The sequence below is a fragment of the Medicago sativa genome, chromosome 2 (assembly GCF_051527215.1).
Source record: "Medicago sativa cultivar Bolivia chromosome 2, Bolivia_mono, whole genome shotgun sequence".
Taxonomy (NCBI): Eukaryota; Viridiplantae; Streptophyta; class Magnoliopsida; order Fabales; family Fabaceae; genus Medicago; species Medicago sativa.
The window spans coordinates 2,172,575-2,194,845 of record NC_140750.1 but is presented as its reverse complement, the minus strand read 5'-3'; the positions used below and the strand labels follow the sequence as shown (position 1 = coordinate 2,194,845).

Here is a 22,271-nt window from a genome sequence, read left to right as displayed (position 1 = left end):
GGCTTCTGATGTTCAACTTTCGATTTCTGACAAGTCAAACAAGCATATACAAATTGTGCGACATCTCGCTTCAACCCAGACCACCAAAATAGTTTCTTCAAGTCGTGGTACATCTTTGTAGCTCCCGGATGGATACTCAAGTTGCTTCTGTGACTTTCTTCTAAAATCAACTTTTTCAATTCATTATTATTAGGAATACAAATCCTACCTCGGAATCTCAATACTCCTTGATCATCAACCTGAAAATCACCATCTGCATTCTGATTACTAGCACCCATCAAGTCTACAAATTTCACATCAACCTCCTGGGCTTCTTTGATACTCTTCAAGAAATCATTATTAATTTTCAACATACCCAACTGCACACTCTGAGGTGCCAATTCACAAACAAGACTTAAGTCTCTAAACTGTTCCAGCAATTCAAATTCTTTCACCATCATAGCCGACATGTGCAACGTTTTCCTACTCAAGGCATCTGCAACCACATTAGCTTTACCCGGATGGTAATTTAAGCCAAAATCATAATCTTTCAACAACTCTAGCCACCTTCTCTGCCTCATGTTCAACTCTTTTTGATCAAATAAATATTTCAGACTCTTATGATCACTAAACACTTCAAATCTGGAACCGTACAAATAATGCCTCCAAATTTTCAACACAAAAACCACAGCAGCCAACTCTAAATCATGTGTAGGATAATTCTTCTCATGTATTCTCAACTGTCTCGAAGCATAAGCTACTACCTTGCCATCTTGCATAAGCACACCACCTAAGCCCAACTTGGACGCATCACAATATACCACAAAAGGTTTATCCGGCTCTGGTAAAATTAAAATTGGAGCCGTTGTCAATCTTCGCTTCAACTCATTGAAATTATTCTCACACTGAGCATCCCACACAAAAGCTTTACCTTTACAGGTCAACTGAGTCAATGGAAGTGCCAACTTCGAAAATCCTTCGATAAATCTTCTGTAATAACCAGCCAAACCAAGAAAACTTCTAATCTCTGTAACTGACTTAGGAGTCTCCCATTGTGAGACCGCTTCAACCTTCGACGGGTCAACTGCAATACCACTACCAAAAATAATATGGCCAAGGAAACTTACTTCACTTAACCAGAACTTGCACTTTGACAACTTTGCATACAACTTATTCTCTTTCAGCACCTGCAACACAATCTTCAGATGTTCTGCATGCTCTTCTTCAGTCTTAGAATAAATCAAGATATCATCAATAAATACAACAACAAACTTATCCAGAAAAGCATGAAAAATTCTGTTCATATACTCCATGAACACACCTGGCGCATTAGTGACACCGAAGGGCATCACTTTATACTCATAATGGCCATACCGTGTCCTAAAGGCCGTCTTCTGCATATCTTCATCCTTCACCTTAATCTGATGGTAACCTGACCTCAAATCAATTTTACTAAACACGCGAGCACCCAATAATTGATCCATCAAGTCGTCAATTCTCGAAAGTGGATACCTGTTCTTTATCGTCACTTTATTAAGCTGACGGTAATCTATGCACAATCTCATGCTACCATCCTTCTTCTTCACCAACAATACCGGCGCTCCCCAAGGTGAGACACTCGGTCTTACAAACTTCTTATCAAGCAATTCTTCCAACTGCTTCTTCGATTCTGCCAACTCGGGGGCTGACATAAGGTAAGGAGCCATCGACACAGGCTTCGTACCCGGTACAAGATCAATCGAAAATTCAACCTCCCTCTCTGGTGGCACATCTGGAATCTCATCAGGAAAAACTTCAGGAAATTCATTCACCACGGGCAATCTATCAATTATCGACTGACTCTCTACAGACAAATACGCCATCAAGGAAAACATTAAGTTTCCATCATGCTCTAACCGCTTCAGCTGCTTGGTAGATAAAAATTCTGCTCCACTCTCTTCTTCAGCAGAAGAAAAGTACACCATCTTTCTAAAACAATTAATATGCACATGGTTGTATTCCAACCAGTTCATACCAAGGATCACACCCATACCCGTCAATGGCAAACATACAAGATCAACTTCAAAATCTCTACCATACATGGATATAGGGCAACCCTGACAAACAAACGATGTGGTTACTGAACCCTTAGCTGGAGTTTCAACAACCATTTCCACAGGCATACTTGACATAACTAAACCCAACTTATTTGCACAATCAACAGCAATGAAACAATGTGTAGCACCAGTATCAATAATAGCAATTAAAGGAGTACCATTAAAGAAACAAGTACCTCTGATAAGTCGATCTTCATTAGCCGTTTGTGTACCGGCCAATGCAAACACCTTCCCATTAGTCTGAGTCTTCTTAGGCTTCTTGCACTGAGAACTAAGATGACCCTCTTCATCACAATTGAAACAAACCATGTCACCACGCTTGCACTCAGCCATGATATGCCCTTTCTTGCCACAACGATGACACTTCTTCTCATCCCGTTGAGTACATGCATTACTCTTGTGGCCTTTCTCACCACACTTGTAGCAAACTATCTCAGCTTGAACATCTCTTCCCTTGGGTCTCCTTTCCTCAGGCATCCTCTGTTTGCCCTTGTCAGCAGGGGCACTGTAAGGCTTCGGACGACTCTGCTGTCCCTTACCTCTACGGTCACTCATCACCTTGTAGTGAGCTTTGGTATCATCTTCATAGATTCTGCATCTGCTCACCAAAGCAGAAAAGTCACGGATCTGCTGGTAACCAATGGCTCGCTTAATATCAGCACGCAAACCATTCTCAAACTTTATGCACGTAGAAAATTCAGCATTGTCTCCAGTATAGTGTGGATAGAACTGAGCCAACTCCACAAACTTTGCTGCATACTCTGTCACCGACATGTTTCCTTGCTTCAGCTCAAGGAACTCAATCTCTTTCCTTCCGCGAACATCCTCAGGGAAATATCTGTTTAGGAACTCCCTCCTAAACACAGCCCAAGTCACAACTGCATCACCTTGCTCTAATTCAGGTAAGAGACTCACCCACCAATCATCAGCTTCCTCAGCTAGCATGTGCGTACCAAAACGTACCTTCTGGTCATCAGTACATTGCATAACCTTGAAAACACTTTCAACTTCTTTGAGCCATGTCTGTGCTCCATCAGGGTCGTACCTTCCTTTGAAGGTAGGAGGATGATTCCTCAGAAAGGCCTCCAACATTCTTACGTCAGCATTAACACCAGCACCAACATTTTGTTGTTGTCCTATAGCTTGGGCTACAGCTTCCAACGCAGCAGCAACCGCAACATCGTTTCTTCCAGCCATTCTATTTCTCTTGTAACAGATAATATTCGCAGCATCCAGGTCTCTACTCTACATAACAACAAAAATCAGCACAACTAAGACAATATAAATTGTCAAACAACTCTACATGGCTCGACACGACTCTACTAATTGGCCGGACAGACCGACCTGCTCTGATACCAATTGTAACACCCCGTTCTCCCAACAACGTAATATTAATTATTATAATCAGAGTAATCACACAACGGAGTGTCACACTACTTTTCAAAAATTCATAAATAGAAAATATCTATTTATTTAAGGCCAACATAAAGAATCTTAATAAACTGCAGCGGAATAATTCTTTAAAAATATAATTTCAACCAAAATTCAACATCAATGAAAATCTTGGCACAAAGGCCCCAACATAATTCAACTTTATTTTCAACAACGATAAACTCTAATAGCAAGTCTTTTCCAAAATATGTGATACATAAAAGAAATGAGAAGACATTCGCAACGATTTCCCCATTCTAGTATGTATCAGAGCCCTAGACACTTGAGCCGACCAAACCTACAAGTCATCAGTACCTGCACATTACCCACGGTCGAGGCAACATATACGCAGAAGGGGTGAGAAACTTATCCAATAATAATAATATATAATTCATCAAATTAATGAAAACAACAAAGCATATCACAACAGGCATCATTAATAATGTATTTAAATAAACACATAAGCAACGACATAATTATTTTCAGCAACAAGGTACAACAACAACAACAACAACAACGTTATCCACAACGACACCGACAACTCGACAATGCGACAACGACAACAACTCGACAATGCTACAACGACAACAACTCGACAATGCTACAACGACAACAACAACTAATGCATCATGCAGGTGGTACCAATCTACGCGCGTTGAATGCTAAGCATTCCAGGGCATAAGGCCCCAACGATTTGGATGGTTAAAGCATCCCAGGGCATAAGCCCCCAACAGGTGAATGATAACATTCCAGGGCATAAGCCCCCAACAATTTGAATGATAAACATTCCAGGGCATAAGCCCCCAACAGAACATGAGTATGCATATGGACTCGACTTGTGTATATCAACATACAACTTCAACAACGACTACAACAACAACATATGTGCCTACAACAATTATGACACACTCCCCAACTTTGACATTAGACGTTACAACAACGTCAACAACGGGAATCAACAACATAGCATATATTTATAAATCAATTACATTCATCTCAAAGTCTAAAACATCCCCCAAAAGCAATTAAGTTTTGATCAATAGGACATAAGCCAAATACCCATAAAACACCTCAACTAAATCCCTAACACTTAAGTTTGAAGTTGGGAAACCAACCATAAGTTTTTAGACTAACTTGAGATTAGTTTTGCTAAGTTTTCTTAAAGTTTTCTAAAGACCCACTTTGACTATTTTTATCATAACTCAAAATCTACAAATCTTTTCCACTCCAAACCAAGGCCATTAGAAAGCTAACTTAATTATCTACAACTTTCATGTTTACACCGAAAGCTAATTCAAAACAAAAACGGGTGAAAAAGACGCAAGAACACGAAACAGGGGAATGCTGTCACTGTTACATCGTACTACGATGGAATGCATCGTACTACGATGGGATATACTGAAAATTTTGTTTTTGCTGCTGGAAAAATCGTAGTACGATTTCCCAGCATCGTACTACGATGGGACATGGACAGATTTACGAGAACAGACCAGTTTTCACTCCAAAACCCATTTTTTGATCCCCTAATCACCCAAAATGAATTAGAAACATGTTTACAGGTTTATTAGACAACATAGGGGATAAAACAACATATAATCATGCAATTCAACAACAAGTTTCATCATAATTCATCATCTAACATAACTTCTCAAACCTTAAAAAACCAAGAACAACAAATTCATCAATTTTCAAATTATATATTATGATTATTGAAAGGAATCCCACCCTTACCTTAGTTTAGATGAATCAAAAGCTTACAGAATTGTTCCTCCTCTTCTAGGTTTTCTCTTCTTCTCCCAAAACTTATGTTTTTCTTTTGTACGTGAAAAATGTTTCTGACTCCTCTCTATTCTATTTCCCAATAAACATAACCTCTCCTTTATTTTTCTTAACTCCCTTAAACTCACATAATTACTAATTAACTCCCATTAACCAAAATATTAATATTTTACTCCTATTTTTATTTCTCCTAATGTTTCCACAAATAATAAAGCCATACTCATTTAAATAATATACAACTCCCTAAATCATATAATAAAATAGCATCACACCATATATCACATAAAATCACCAAAAACACATATTTCACATAAAATCATATATTTAACAGATAAAGTCATATAAAAATATTCACACATCTATTAAAAGTAATAGAATAAAAATGGGGCGTTACAATGACCTCCCGTAGCACATAATTTATCTTTTTTTCTTCGTACGGGTCGTTGGTTTTGCTCTTCCACTTCCTCAGGCTCTTCCTCTTCGACCTCCTCATCATTAGTTTCCATATTGACGTCATTTTGCACTTGTGGAGCAGAGTTCGTCCAAATTTCATTGATGAAATCATCCTCGTTAAACCCTGCAGCCAGACTTTCTATGGGATTAGTATGTGGTGGTGGCCATTGGGGTGCGTAGTTTGTTTGGGGATAATGTACATTTTGTGGAGGGGTTGGTAAGTTGAAAGAGGTGTATTGTGATTGGTCTCGGTAACTGGTTTGTGGGGTGTTTTGAGTTGGATTAAAGTCATCAAATGAATGGTTTGATATTTGGGAGCTTTCTCCATGATGACTATGTTGAGAATAAGTTGGATATGGAATTGGGGAGTTTTGTAAGAATGGGTTTGTGGGTTGTGGTGGTGATTGGTAAGTTTGGTTGTAGTTGTAGTTGGTGGATGGATTAAAGCTTTGGTCAAAGTAAGGGAGTGAAGGTGTAATGAATTGGTTGTTAGGTGGATGTGTATCTGACCACATGTCTGCATCTGGCATCATATTGGTTTCTGGAGCTGCAGGATAGTATGACGGCAAATCTGCTAAAATTATTCCACAGCGTGCCATTGGGTTTGCCAATAATGCTTCTCTAGAAAGATACAGACGTTCTCTAAAAAAGCTCCAATACCATTGAAAATATGTACGATTCGGATAAACCACATGGGTATATCGGACTCCGTCTAGTGCAAAGTGATGGCGTTGGTTCCACTTTTCGACATAATAATTAAAATAATCTCCCCATGAGCCTTTTATTTTGTTTTTTTTTTTTTTGCAACATATCTTGTGGAGATCTGTCAAATCATCTGGTATGGCAGGCGGATATTGAGGTAAGCCAAATTGAAGCATTACTCTATCTGTCTGATGTCTTTCGACCACTTCGAAACAGATGAGATATGTGTTTGCAGACCATATCTGGTTTTCTTCGTCGTTTGTGTAATGGAAGTCGAGATAATAGCTTTGATGTATTAAAATTTTAAAATAGTCTTTGACGGTTACTTTTATATACTAAGATTAAAATGTTCCCTTACATAAAAAAAAATTCTCCTCAAAAAAAATAAAAAAAATTTCTCTAATCTCCTTCAAAAAAAAATAAAAAAAATTTCTCTAATATTGTCATATCAATCATCTATATACATTCTCTGTAAATATTGTGATTACTATGATATGATATGATATGAATGAACGGACAGGATGGGTTTGTCGTCGATAGAATTAGAATAAGCAGCTACTGTTTTGTTTTCACACGACACGACACGACACGCACGTCAAATCCGTTTTCTGGGTGCAAGGAATGAACTGTTATGTTCCCAATCATCATTTCAATTCAACAACGTTTTCTCTTTCGTTAAGGTTAAGCTTTTCTCTTTTTTCCTTTTTAATTTTCACCCATAATTCTTTCTTGTTTCGATTTTACTATTTGATTCCCTTTATTTCTAGCTATACTATGCTTAATTAACATCTTAACATATATATAATTACTACAGATGCATGACAATGCATTCACATGTTGAAGCCACTTAGATAATCTATATTTGCAATTTCTGTATCCTTGTTTTCATATATATGCAAATTTAAAACCCTAATTTTCTCATCATTTCATAACACCTAATTTAGTTGCTTAATTTTCTGATCAAATTCAACTTTGCTTTTCTGAAATTTCTCGGGGTCTGTTTCGTAAGTACAACTCAGATGGTAAAGACTGTATGGATATTTGATATGCTGGGGCGGGGTTTGAACCCACTATTCCCCACCCACTTAGTGTGTGTGAGTTTCGCCGCCAGACTTTTAGAACCCCAAAAAAAAAAAAATATCGGGGTTCTTTTAATATTTGGTCAAATCTTTTTTTTTTTTTTTAATCATATGTATCTGCTATTCCAATTCATCACTCTTCAATTTCCTCTTGTGTAGTGATAAATGATTCAAAACGATTATGTTCTTGAACAGATACATCTCAGAAGCTTGATGTTTTTGGTGTTGATTTGATTTTGACGTGATTTTATGGGGAATATAATCGGTCCCAGCAATGCAAAGGCTAGGAGGAGTGCTCCAGCAAGTGAGATTTTGCCAGGTGAAGCTTGCAAGAGGCAGAGATTGTTGTCAACTTCTTATGAGGATAATTCAAGACTGATTCCTTCCCTTCCTGATGAGATATCAGCTCAGATTCTCGCTAGAGTACCTCGAATTCATTATTTGAATCTCAAGTTGGTTTCTCGTGCTTGGAAGGCGTCCCTTGCGAGTTCGGAACTATTTTGTTTGAGAAAAGAACTTGGAACGACTGAAGAGTGGCTATACATATTAACAAAAGTCAATGATAATAAGCTTTTTTGGTATGCCTTAGACCCTATTTCCGGAAAATGGCAAAGGTTACCTCCAATGCCAAATGTTTTTGTTGAAGATGAAGCCAAAAAGGGTTTGGCTGCTATTCCCCGTCGGATGTGGAGCATGTTGGGTTCAAGTATCAAAATTGCTGATGTTATCATGAAATGGTTTATAAGGAAAGATGCCTTGGATCAGATGCCATTCTGTGGTTGCTCCATTGGGGCTGTTGATGGTTGCATCTATGCTTTAGGAGGGTTTTCTAAAGCTTCCGCTATGAAATCTGTTTGGCGGTATGATCCTGTTACCAACTCTTGGACCGAGGGTAGTCCAATGTCAGTTGGTAGAGCTTACAGCAAGACAGGTGTATTGAACAATAAGCTTTATGTTGTTGGAGGGGTTACTAGGGGTCGCGGTGGATTGAATCCTCTTCAATCTGCAGAAGTATATGATCCACACACCAGTACGTGGTCCCAATTACCAAACATGCCTTTTGCAAAAGCTCAGGTGCTACCAACTGCTTTTCTGGCTGACTTGCTCAAGCCTATTGCTACGGGAATGACTTCATACAGGGGAAGGTTGTTTGTTCCTCAGAGTTTGTATTGTTGGCCGTTTTTTGTTGATGTTGGGGGAGAAGTTTATGATCCAGATATCAATTCTTGGCTTGAAATGCCAGGTGGCATGGGTGATGGTTGGCCTGCAAGGCAAGCTGGAACAAAATTGAGTGTTACTGTCAATAATGATTTGTATGCACTAGATCCTTCGAGTTCTCTCAACTATGCAAAGATTAAGGTATATGATGAGGAAGGTGATACTTGGAAAGTTGTTGCTGGAGACGTTCCTATTCATGATTTTGCTGATTCAGAATCTCCTTATCTTTTAGCTAGTTTACTTGGAAAACTTCACGTGATAACTAAAGATGCCAATCACAACATTGCAGTGTTGCAGGCTAACATGCAAAATGATTTAGCTTCGTCCCAGTCAATGGTGTCATCGCCAGATAGCGAACGTGCTGAATCATCAGCTGAATCAGAGACAGAAATTTGGAAGGTTTTCGCTTCTAGGAGTGGTAGATCTTCTGAGCTAGTTAGCTGTCAATCTCTTAAAGTGTGACTTTTGGAGGTAAAATCCTCCTGTGGTTCTGATTTTAGATCATTACGCCTGTATTGGCTGGTGTCATTGCGGATAAACCACAATGTTAAGTACAATTTTAAATTTTTAGTGATCGATCCATAAGATGTAATTTCACATTAAATCATACACATACAATTCAAAAGTTTACAAATTATGAATATCTAAGCATAATACATCAAATATGAATGTTTTTCGAAATATTTCTTACATTTTACATTGAATATATCTTCATATAATTGCATTTGGTCTTGTACAATGTGACAGATGATACTATCTTCATTAAATTGGTGTTCAATTTATTCTGTTACATGCTTTATTTTCTCCCTTATAACATTGCAAGCCTTTGATAATTATATTTGTTCCAACTTGTACTTTCTTGAGCTCTCTTTACAGAGAGGGTAAATTTGTTGGCAGAAACAAGCCTACTCTACACTCTCCCAAGCCATTAATGTTTCTGGTAGATGTTTCATGTTATCTATCAGGCTCCCTAAATTACCACTCACCCTTATGTTTTATCAAGGCATTATGTAAATTTGAGTATGTTATGCAATTTGACATTTTAGGCAATGGATAATAGGATCATCTGTTTAATAGTGTTTATCAAGTGCCTTGACAGAAAACCGATGCGATTAATAGAATCACTTTAGTAACTTCAAATGCTTGTAGGAAAGAGAATAATCCTATCCTCTAAATTACCATTCAACCGTACATTTGTTCTGTAACTTTCAGTTGTGACAGTAAAGGATTGAGTTCCGCATATTTGTTACACTGCAAATACACAATATATTATTATAACTAGAAGAAGAAAGTATGTTTCATAGAAGTGGTGAAGGTTCATATTTGCCATTTTGTTTTATTTTATGAATAGGTTATAAAACGGACAGAAATAAAACGTTAGAATCCCTCCTGGTAGAGAAGGTATTTGAGTCTCTCTGAGGCTTCAATGATAGAATCTCTCTGGCCAAAAGCACTAATTCTTATATACCCTTCACCACCTGGACCAAAACCACTCCCTGGAATAGTAATTATGTGTGTATTCTCAAGAATTTCAGCAAAGACATCCCAAGATTTTGAGCCAGGAAAGCGGACCCAAACATATGGTGCATTTTTACCACCATAAACTGTCAAACCAAGAGCGGTCAAAGCAGTGACCAGTATTCTTGCATTCTCCATGTAGTAGTCAACAAGGGACTGCACAGCCTGAGAAATTTTCCAAAACATTATTTGGCAGCAATCACACCATTGACGTAACAATTTCATTAAGATGTATTTTGCATTAGTCGAGGAACTAAACTCGAAATGAAGCACAAATAGGAATTTTGACAAGTTAAACAGGTTGTTAGGGAACTAGAACCTTACATTAAGACCCTCTGGGGAAAGACATGCTAGTCCCCCAGCCTGAGATATGTTGGATGCTCCATTGAAGCAGGTACACACTATGCGGTTGAAATCATGCAAAACAGGGAAGCCATTTGAATATAACAGTTCTTCAGGGACCACTGTCCAACCAAGGCGAACACCTGTGAAGCCAGCAAATTTCGAGAAGGATGACACTTCAATTGCAACCTGGAAGAATGAAACTAAGAGGTTCAGGTTGCCATGCCATTGTAAAGAATAGTGCATAGAAACAAACAACAAATGCCATGCAAAAACATACTTCTTTGGCTCCAGGAATTTCATAGATTGATTTAGGACTACCATCAGTTATATAAGCAGAATATGCAGAGTCATAGATGATGATTGATCCATTAACTTTGGCAAAATCCACAAGTTGCTGCAATTGTTTTCTTGTTGCTGCATGGCCAGTAGGATTGTTAGGTGAACAGAAGAAAATAAGTTGTGCCCTTGAAGTGGTATGCAGATCCGGGAAGAAGTCAGTTTGGGGCCCACATGTCATGTATTCTATGTTCTCATATTTGCCAATTCTATCTACATACTTGCCAGCATGACCAATTATGACACTTGAGTCTATGTAGGCCTGCTTCATAAGAATTTTCTGTGATTAAAAACACTTTTCCAACCATGCATTCAGTCTGAGAATACCTTGAAACAATACTTCCTCCGGTCACATTTATAAGCAAAAAACACCTTTTTAGGTTCATTGAATAAGTAATGTATCCAGTCATATTTATATGTTAGATACATTAGTTATTCAATGTACCTAAAAAGTTGTTTTTTGCTTATAAATGTGACCGGAGGGAGTACATTATTATATTGAAAAGATAGAAAAGACTATACAATTCAAAATGCAAATAGGACAATATTATTGCTTGGTGTCGGCAGTGTCTAGTTCTTTATAGTCCACAAATATGCTTGTAAGCAAATTCAAATCATGGAAAATGGAATACAGTATTTTAGGTTAAATATAATTTTGGTTTTGTTTTGTTTTTAGTCTTTGCAAATATACCATTTATTGTTTTTTTTGCCTTTTGTCATTGTTGTTTTGTTGAGCACATGCAAAGTTTATTCATATTGAATTTCTTCTTGTAATACGTAGAATATTTGATTTTAGTCTGATAAAATGAATGTTACAAGGACCAATTTCAACATGAACAAATTTTGTAGGGACTAAAACAACTCAAATAACCAAAATCAAAAAGTAGTATATACAAAGATTAAAAACATAAAGTTTTTTTTTTTTTAGATAGACAAAATAATAATAGTCATTGAAAATTCACAAGTAAGTTGAGGAATCGGGGTTCGAACTTCGATCACGACATCCGACTTAGCAATTTCGACATTTTTGTCGATTTAAGACTTGGGACAAAACAAAAAGTATTTTTACTACTAGAAGTAAAAAAAAAAAACGTGGTAACTAAGAGTATATTTAGACCTTTTTTTTATTAACTGCATGGCATCAATTGCCTGTTAGTTTAGAGGACTTGGTCCAAAGTAGTTTATTAACGTCTAGATAATAGATCATCATACAATTTAGATAGATGGATTTTTCAATTTTTTTGTTGAAAATAGATTATTGAATATTGACAATACCGGAAAGGATGGATCCTGTACAGCTATCTTCAGATTGGGACCCATTAGCAGCTGCATGTGTTTGAGACAAATCAATGTTCACGTACGTAGAATACTATTGAACAAATGTGATTATTATGAAGAGTAAGTAGTATTGGTTGATCAAATACCTGAAGACGAGAAATATCACATTGTGCACCATCTGAAACAAAAACCTGTGAGGGTTTTATCCCTAGATCTTTGTAAACTTTATAAGCAATTGCCTTCCTCAGAGCCTACAAGTTGTTCAGAAAAACCTGAGTTCGATACTTGGTTGAAACAATTATTGACCAGACATTACTTACATTTCGGCCAAACTCCGAATAATCTGAAGGGTTAACACACAAAAAAGAACGTTCCTAGATATATATACCTTTTCACCTTGCTCAGGTCCATATCCTTTATAACCTTCTGCTGTTGAAAGACCATGCACAAACTGCAAAATGAGTGCACATTTTCTTAACCAAATCAAGAATATTTCCTCTTGTAGAACAAGAGTGCTGGTTATTAGCTATATATCGTACAAAGAAATCCAAGCATAGGAAAACACATCTTCCATAACAGAAATAAAGGAAAAATAAATGTGATTTATATGTATTTTCAACAGAAAGAACCTTTATAACTTACATCAACCATGCTTGATGTTACAATTGTTGGTAAGGGTTTTGTAGTATCACCAATTCCAAGGTCTATAACATTTGCATGTGGATACTTCTTTAAGTGAAGAAGCTCATGTCTTTCAATCTGATGCAACCATGACAATAATAGCTTATAGCAATATGAATTGGTTAAAAAGAAACTTATTTCAACTGTGACTGCAAAAGAATATTTGATAAAAGTATTTAAATCAGATAAAAATAAAAATAAATGAAAATGTTAATTATTTAAGATCACCTCAGGAAATAAATAGCCATGTTGAAGTTTCTCCATGTTTACATTCCGAGGTACCTTTGTGCTGTGTCCTAAACATTTAACAGTCATAATAATAAGTCTAAGATTAAGAAGAATGAAGAGAATGAAAAATTAAACCAAACAAGTATAAGTTATGTGCATATACCAATTCTCACTCTTTGGTTATTCAAGGTACATGAAAACCTGCAAATATCAATTGGATACACAAGTCAATTATTTTGGAGTGTTGATTAGGGGGGAAACTGAAAGCAGAATGAAGCTTATTAGTATAAATTGACATTTTCTAATTTTGTTTTTACCTGTTTACAAACATCCTAGGCTGCAAATAATTTGAAGTGAAATTTGATGTCTTGTACATTTTATGCTAGATATCTGTTCTCTAACTAGAGGCTTATACTCTAAGGTTTGGCTCTTATTTTTTTATGACTATATTGCAATTGTGCTTATATGCACAAACAATTTATAGATGAGCAAGGCCAATTAACAAACAAACTTTAGAGTTGTGTACTAAAATAAGTCTAGATTCTCTCAAACAAATACGTCACAGAAATTGAGTTCCAAAATGTCAATCTCAACAATTCATTTTCCACACCACCTACTTTCAAACTTTTCCATTATGTCTTCCAGATATTTAATATGTTTGGTGTAAATGTCTTGAGTTGAGGACTTTTCATTTTTACCCTGTAATGAATTATCTGTAAATAAAAAAGAGGTGAGAATGACTTTTACTTAACATACATAAAAAATATATGAGAGAAAAAAAGTTTAGTGTGATATTTGAAACACATGAAAAGAACGGATCATGAGAGAGAAAAATGGAGAGAATTCATTCATTCCCCTTTAAACTATACCTCATTCATACTATGATCCATACGATTATACTCCCTCCGATCCTATTTACAAGAAACAATTTACTTTTTAGATACATTAAATAATTTATGTATTTGGTTTAAGTTTTTGACTAGATACATACATTTTTCAATGTATTTAAAAAGTCAACTTTCTCTTATAAATAGGACCAGAGGGAGTAGTCATAAAAAAATAAAAAAATTATTTGCATAAATAGCTACTCTTTCTTTGCTTGCATCAACGTTTGATATGTGGCATCACAATCTGTATCTGTAAAATAATGTCATTTACATAAGAATTTTGATGCCCAAAAGGAAGGACCTTTTAGTAGAAAAAAAATTTGGATGGCATGTTAGATACCTTAATTACTCTCCATAATATTCCAATACTCCAAAAATTTGTATTAAAGATGGTAGGTATCTTAACAACTGACGTGACGATTGAACTTCAAAGGAAATGAAATTTGCAGATACTCTTCCTTGCTAGAAAAAATTATGAATTATATACTTTGAAATTTTTTAAACATTAGTAACATTAATATTTGAGCCTTCATGGCTATAACACTTCACTTCACAATATATCATGCCAACCATTGAATTGCATTAAGCAATCCTACTATGTCCAAATTGAAAGTTAATATTATTTCCTTTAAACAGCTCACAAAATGGGAGGAATTATAATGCAGTTATAAAGTTCTTATCTCATTAATTTTGTTCTTTAATTTAACAGATCCTTTTCATTTGATTAACAATATTAAGAAATGTAACTCCAAAAGAAAAATCTACATTATAATGCAGGGTGTGGCAGTAAGCTGGAAGCTAAAGGAAAAATAGTTGGTCATAGACTATTGAGAATATTCCCATTTTTTGTGTTGAAAAGTAAAACTTTCCTGATGTCCAGCCACGTGTTAAATGAATATGGAACATTGAGCAATATCATATTCATTCTCTTGTTTATGAGGATTGGTTTTGCCATCCAAAAAGGTCTAGCGGCGTAGCTTGTTGCCCGCTTCCCTCCTATTCATGTGTAAGTAATATTGATAGTAAATATTACAGTATTAAATAAAAAAATTCATCTAAAAATAAAAATCATTAAAATATATTAATATTAATATAATAAGATACCGGTATAGTAAGGATTAGATTGACATATTTTTTTATTCTTTAGAAACTGCTTATTATGCTTATATATTTAGAGATTATAAATTATTGTTTGCTTAGGGGATTAAATAAATGGCTTATTCATTATCTGTAGTATAATCGACATAATGAATGGAGTATATGATATGCCTTTGCATTGCATTATACTAGCATGCATTCGAAAATGACAAGTGCCAATGAATGTGATCTTCGTAGGAAAGTTAACCTGGACTCACATTTTTGCATGCAATTATCCACAGAAATTTGACACACGACACAACTTTTGACCATTAACTAAAATACAATACACACAAAACTTCAGGGAAAGTGTGTGAATTAAGAACCTGCATGGAAATTGAACTCATTTCCAAAAGAAAAATAATAGTAGTACAAAGACACATTTGAGAACCTCTTTATAAATTTAATAATAAAGACACATTTTTAATGGAAAGAAGATATATGTGAACAGAAGGAGAAAAACATGAGCTTGGTCTTAGTTCAGTATTTAAAACCCCAATAATGCATCAAAATATTAACTTGAAAGTGAGTTTTAATTAACACCAATACAATTGGTTGTTGGGCACCCACAAAAAAAAAAAAAAACCATTAAAATAAATAAATAAATAAAAGAAGGGTGGACAAATAAAAGTCAACAAATAAACAGAAAAAACCAGATTACAAGTCTTGGACGTTCAAATTATATATTCTATAATGGTTTAAGTTTAAGATAATGCAGATTCTTGATCAATATTAATGGTCCGCTGAAAAAGACTATTCAAATGATACCAAGTTAATAAGTTATCAACCAATTGTATTTATTTACTATGAATTACTATTCATTTACTAGTATCGTGAACACAAGAGTTGCACGGGGGAAAATCTATATTATATACAATTGCAAATGTTTTACATTGACCAAAATTAAATGCAGCTTCTCTCTAGCCTATCCACATGTGTATTGTGCCATTTGGAAAATGATGATTAAATTTAACAATTTTCATGACACTAATCTATAAAAAGCAATATTAATTGGCAAGATTAAATTTCCCATTTGGCTTTTCTCTGTCGTCATTTAAATTAGTTAATTTTTTTTATTTGATCAAACAATAAATAGTAATTCTAAGCTTGATAATCCTTTGGAAGAAAAAAAGAAAGAAAAAAGCCTCTATATTGTTTTCACATGGAATAATACCATTAATATATAATAATTTGTTCTTTAATTGGAAAAATCTGCACAGATGAAAAAAGAGTCACAATAATTTATATGTCTATCTAGCATATAGAATAATTAGTTTTTATTTGAAAAAAAAGGCACATATTCTAACAATCCATTATAATCACTTACATAAAATAAAATAGACCCTACAAAATCAGGACCATTTTTTGTTAAAAAAAAATAAAAAAATAGGACCATAGACTAAAATGAAACCATTAATTTTGAAAAGTCAGGAGACATTCTTAGGGTAACGATTTCAAGTTGTTTTCCATCGGGTCCTTAATTTATGCACTATTTTATTACCATTTATTTATGATGATCCGATTAAAGGTATGAAGTCGTACAATCACTTGGAAATAAAAAATTAAATAAAAAACGGGTTGTACTACACAAGTATTTTGTACTTTTGTGTCCAAAAGAAAACTTAGACTAAAATCAGGGACATTTTGTCGTAAAAAAAAATAGGACCATATACTAAAATGTAACCATTAATTTTGATAAGTCGGGAGACAAAACAATTTGCATTTAGGAATAATACAAATGGAAGTGAATTCTCTTTATTATCAAACAACATAAAATCTTTTATTTATGGTATTATTTTGACCTTAGAAAAATCAGGAGACAAGACAATAATTACAATAGAATAATAATATTAGGAGAAAATTGTTTGACTTGAAATTGTCATGTAATTTTAATGCATATTCATTTCATTAAAATCTAATAACTACAAAAAAAATTTGATTTAACAAAACTACATCCATGGTCGTCCTATAAATAGGTTAATTCTGCGGTCACTTTCCACCACATCTTTCTTCCATCTCTTTTTCAGAATTATACAAATATCCTTGATTTGATGCAAGCTTTCAAAAGGATCATAATGTACTCTACAATGTATGGAGAAGTTTTTTTTTTTTTTTTTATGGGATTTCACTTCTTGGAGCAAAATGTTTCTCTCCTTTTTCTAAACATAGGGTGAAATTAGCTATCACATTCTTATATTTTGATGTGCAATAATCTTTTGATGTGTTATGAAACAAAGTATTAGGTTTATAGGTTTTTTCTAACCCCATGTGCATGGCTATACCATTTTATATTGGTGGATACTTTACTATTCATTTTTGAATACAGAGCTTAATTTTGTATGAATTATCCTTATATAATAATGATTATATTGAAATCTTAGGCTATTTAGGAGATAGATAGTCCTAATTCTAAATGAAACATCGTTAAATCCGACCAATAATCTTTAAAATAATAATATGTATCACTTCAAAGAAAAAGTAAATAGAAGAAGCACTTACCAATTCACTTAAAAGCTATTATTTGCATGTTTCTATGAGGTTTGCCAAATGTATTTTTTTTCACACTCTATTTAGTTTTGTTGCATATATAAGAACTTGCATTGTAATTATTTGAATTAATTGACACATGTATTGTTTTTTCAATATTCTAGCTGCAATTGCATATGGGTAATAAATTGCATCTTTTCAAGCAATCATGATTTAGATACTTTTTCGGTTGGAATATGTATAATTGGTGTCTTTGCAATGCCATTAATGTAATATGAGTTAAGGGGCAAATCTTATGAACATGAGTTGGTCGCAGTTGCTGAAGAAAAAATGGTTCCTATGCCATAATGGCACTGTTGGTAATGTATAAGGGACTATGAATTAGTGCCTATGCTATTGATTGACTTGAAAATTCTAGCTGGGTTGTACTTCCTCCGGTCTCAAATATAAGAAAATATTCATTTTTTAGGTTCATTGAGTAGTTAATGTATCTGGTCTACATTGCAAAGCAGATACATTAATTATTCAATGAATCTAAAAAAGGAATCTTTTCTTATATTTGAGACCGAAGGGAGTAACTTAAATATTTTTTATTGGAATGAAAATTGATGTTTCTATCAGTATCACTAATACTTAGTTTTTTAATAAAAAAATTGTTGTTTCACAAAAATTAAGATGACTAGAATTAAGGCATAGCATTTATGTTGAGTCATTACCTCTGAATCAACTAGATCATTACAATGAGTCGTTCCATGTGAATCAATTAGATCATGAATGAATTTTAGCTATATAAAAAAAAATCTATTTCTATTTTATTACTAAAGTGAGAAGAAGAACACATCGTTCGAAAAAAAAAGGAACATTTCAAAATGTAGAGAGTAAAATATAAGAAGAAAAATTCTTATTTACCCATCAATAAAATACGGATTTACCCATGTGAGTTGACACCAATAAAAATCATTCATTTATGTTAATGAAAAACAGAATAATTTTGATTATTGTCAAGTCAAATGGATAAATTCACCTTTTGTTAACGGATAATATAGTTGTTAACATATAAAAATATAAGAGTGAGAGCGGCATTCTGTCCAAAAAAAAGAAAGAAAGAATGAGAGCGACTTTGTCATTTGATAGGTAAGGGAAAATGAATAAAATAAGTTTAGGATTTTTTTCTAGAGAAAAAAAAAGTTTATTAGGATTAAAAGATGTTGAAGGCTCGCGAAAATAAAGTAGTTGAGTATAGAGACAATGCGTAAAAACAATAAAATAAGTGGGATCATGTAACATATGCACAAAAAATGGGCAATAAAAGGTTAATTATGAGTCATGTTAACATAGACTAGATGCATTAGTTATTTAATCTAATAAGTTGTTTTTTGCTTATAGACGTGACCAGAAGGCATATGCCCTAAGGGTATATGTTAGGATTTCTACGCATAGCAAATATTTATTGAGAAAACTTAAGTTTCAACTTTTTGAAAAATAAATTGACACAATTTCTAACATAAAAGTGTCCTAAAGTTTATTAATATAATATACAAGAAAAATGTTATTAATATATTGATTTTGTGGTTGTCTTTCAGCCCTTTTTTTTTTCTTCTTAAGGAAACGGAGTATTAGTAAAAAAAAATTATAGAAGTAGATGATCAATAATTAAATAATAAATTTATGTTTTTTGTCGAAGAACTAAGAGAAATGACATGCATTAAAGGAAGATTCAGACATCTTAACTAGGTTGACATGTCCAAGGAACCCCCAACGTATATCGTCTTACTCATAATAAATTTACGTTAGAATTTGAGAGTGGAAGTAAAAATTTAAATTAAATAATGAATATTTTTACACAAGTAATTTTTTTTTAAGTCAAATGTATTTTTTGAAATGGAACAAATGTTTGAAGGTAGTGGGAGTGTTTGAAGAAGTCAAAACTTAGTAGAATTTGAATGAGGAGTGATACAAATAGTACTAATTAGAAGGTACAATTATAAAATATAATTAAAGTTGTATTCAAAATTATAAAAAGAACCATTTTGAAACAATTTTCTTTTGCAAATTGATCACTCATTTTAGGATGTAAAGAGTACTTACTCTCAATATTCATTGTTAAGAATATTTTATCAAGAATAATTAAATACTCTTAAAAAAGAACTTAATATTCTTATTAAATTATATATATATATATATATATATATATATATATATATATATATATATATATATTAGGACATATAATTAAGTTGTGAGGTCTTAGGTCATGACCTTAGTTGTCTTACCTTTTATACGGGACCCGATTCCCTCCCATGAATAATTAACTGGAGGGGATCCAATGGCAATCTCAACCATTTAATGTATTTTTTTAACACATAACTGCCTGCAACAAAAACAAATGGATGACAGTGATTTAACTGGATACACTTTTCACGGGAGAGAATCTCCACCCCTTTTATACGGGTTTGTTTTGATCTTTTCACACCGTTAGTGAAGCAAACCCCTATCATTAATTTTCCATTTTATATGTATAAAGAGTATGATTTTCCAGTAAAAAGAAAAAAGAGATGGTTGGGACTATTTTTATATTTTTGATATTACTAATACAATTTCAAAATAAAAATAAAAAGAAAAAACTCAAGTGCTTTTTTTTAGAGAACCTTATGTGCATTTATTAAGTAGTTTCTTAATAGTGATTAAAAAAAAGTTAGAAGGGGGAATTTTATCATAACAGTGATACTTATGACAAAAATACAATTGTCCAAGATGAGATTTGAACTCTTTCATTTGAGGTTACAAAGTCAAACTATGTCTCTTTATATAGTTATCAATTTAACTATGTATGCTTTCTTTTAATCAACAATTGTCTTAAAATTTGTTATTTGTTCAATAATGACTCATCAAAGGCCTTACAATGATCCATCTAAAGACGTGCAGACGAGCACAACGTCTTTCGAAGATGTTCACACAACCAACTCAGGCTCACGGGACGGGATCTCTTGACAACCTCATCTATCATCTTACCATCCAATGGTCAATACTGGCCTTCGATGTCTATATAACACATTTGTCAAGCTAGGTACACAATCACTTTATGCAAACTCATAAACTTAAAACTAAACTTTAAACACTTTTTCCGCCCTCGAGCCAATACTGACTTGAGTGTTGGAGTGTGTGTCTGTTTTGCAGGTACCGTTGTCGCTCGCTCTAACCATCACCGATAAACTCATCAGAGCATCTCCTCCACCGTACTGGTCCTCTATCGCACGAGTATCGTAACCGATTCATCCTTAAACGATGTTCTCGGACAGATCAGTTATAATAACCATGTGAAGAACATGTAAAGAATAGTTTTTCGATAAAACATTTCCCGTGCTGGCACGGGTCTCAAACTAGTTCATAAATAAAAGAAAATGTTGGATTTGATTTATATTTTTTTGCGATTAACATTTAACAATGTTTAAAAAGGTCGTACAATGTCTTTGGATTTAATACAATTTATAGGTTGAAATTTGAACTTGAGTTGAGGAGATTACGTGGAAGGTTTACAAGATAATACAAACAATACTAATGTGTACATTTGATAAGTTATACTATGTATTTATAAACAAATATATAATGATAATGATAATGATGATTAGTCAACTTTGTTCTCTAGTTTGTTTTGAAACAAATTTTTATATATTCTCTTTCAATTCAATTTTTTTTATTATCTCTTCTAATTTTGCATTTAAAAAAAGAAAACTTGTCTATTGAACATAACAAATATTTAACTTACGTAGTGAAAAATAACAAATAAGTGACAAAAGTCATGTCATTTAGTTAGGGTTCAAATGTTAAATTGTTTGTGAGTCATTATTTGTGGGATCAAATTTGAATTTGAGGATTGAGATGATGAGGTGAAAGGTTTAGAATATGACAAAGGTTTTTTATTTTTCTCACATTTAAATAACTTTTATGTGTATAATATAAGACCTAATTAAAGGTAATTTTGTTCACTTTATTTTTGTTTATTACTCTCTCTGTCTCACAATATTAGTCGTTTAAGGTTTGTGCACGATTATTAAGAAAATGATTAATTATGTTGATTTCAATAGTAAAATTAGTTGCATTTACTAAAATATCCTTATTAATTGTAGACAGTGGAGTAGTTAAGTTGGATGAAATTCAATAAATAAGGGTATAATAGTGGAAAAAAATAATAAATGCTGCATTGGTATTGTAAAGTGACAATTATTTTGAGAAAAAGAAAAAATTGTAAAGAGACAATAATTGTGAGACGGAGGGAGTAACAATTTTAGTCCTCAGTACATTTTCAAATATGAAAATACTGTCCTCGATGTTTTAAAATTTCATAAATTTTCTCCACCACTAAATTTAGAGTTTATCTTTTGGTGCATGCGATTCTTGCAAATGATAGGAAAGAGTGCTTATAAAAATATTCATCCCTAACATTTGTTGTAGACCAGAAAATGATAGGAGGTGGGTGCTTTTATAACGTTACATGATATGATACAACCTAGAGATTATTTTTTTTGTAAGGGTGATACAACTAGAGACTTATTAAATATATGATTAAATATGTTTTTTTCTCCATATAAATATACAATATTTTTTTTATTTTAACCTCTCTAAAAGATTTCTTCAAA

General features: G+C 33.5%; 3 protein-coding genes and 1 pseudogene across 5 annotated transcripts; 1 reads left to right on the top strand and 3 right to left on the bottom strand.

The window, feature by feature from the left end:
• Positions 1 to 217: 217 nt before the first annotated feature.
• On the bottom strand, positions 218 to 3,272 carry LOC146943544 (uncharacterized). The gene is made up of 3 exons (XM_085747718.1): positions 2,995 to 3,272; positions 1,147 to 2,928; positions 218 to 239 (listed from the first exon to the last, which is right to left on the bottom strand). Exons 1-3 carry the CDS (start codon positions 3,270 to 3,272, stop codon positions 218 to 220), a joined length of 2,082 nt encoding a protein of 693 aa, XP_085603844.1.
• A 2,375-nt stretch (positions 3,273 to 5,647) lies between these two features.
• Positions 5,648 to 7,085, bottom strand: LOC146943543 (uncharacterized). The gene is made up of 2 exons (XM_085747717.1): positions 7,000 to 7,085; positions 5,648 to 6,725 (listed from the first exon to the last, which is right to left on the bottom strand). Exons 1-2 carry the CDS (start codon positions 7,083 to 7,085, stop codon positions 5,648 to 5,650), a joined length of 1,164 nt encoding a protein of 387 aa, XP_085603843.1.
• LOC146943542 (F-box/kelch-repeat protein At1g22040 pseudogene) lies at positions 7,012 to 9,418 on the top strand (annotated as a pseudogene). 2 transcript variants are annotated; one of them, XR_015025598.1, is made up of 2 exons: positions 7,012 to 7,120; positions 7,715 to 9,418. The product of XR_015025598.1 is annotated as an F-box/kelch-repeat protein At1g22040 pseudogene, transcript variant X1 (transcript). The 2 variants fall into 2 exon arrangements; XR_015025599.1 differs by having other exon boundaries at positions 7,679 to 9,418.
• A 462-nt stretch (positions 9,419 to 9,880) lies between these two features.
• Positions 9,881 to 13,592, bottom strand: ALD1 (AGD2-like defense response protein 1). The gene is made up of 10 exons (XM_085741820.1): positions 13,441 to 13,592; positions 13,287 to 13,324; positions 13,124 to 13,191; positions 12,857 to 12,973; positions 12,603 to 12,665; positions 12,361 to 12,465; positions 12,212 to 12,262; positions 10,878 to 11,198; positions 10,580 to 10,786; positions 9,881 to 10,420 (listed from the first exon to the last, which is right to left on the bottom strand). Exons 1-10 carry the CDS (start codon positions 13,497 to 13,499, stop codon positions 10,115 to 10,117), a joined length of 1,335 nt encoding a protein of 444 aa, XP_085597946.1. The 5' UTR covers positions 13,500 to 13,592; the 3' UTR covers positions 9,881 to 10,114.
• Positions 13,593 to 22,271: the final 8,679 nt, after the last annotated feature.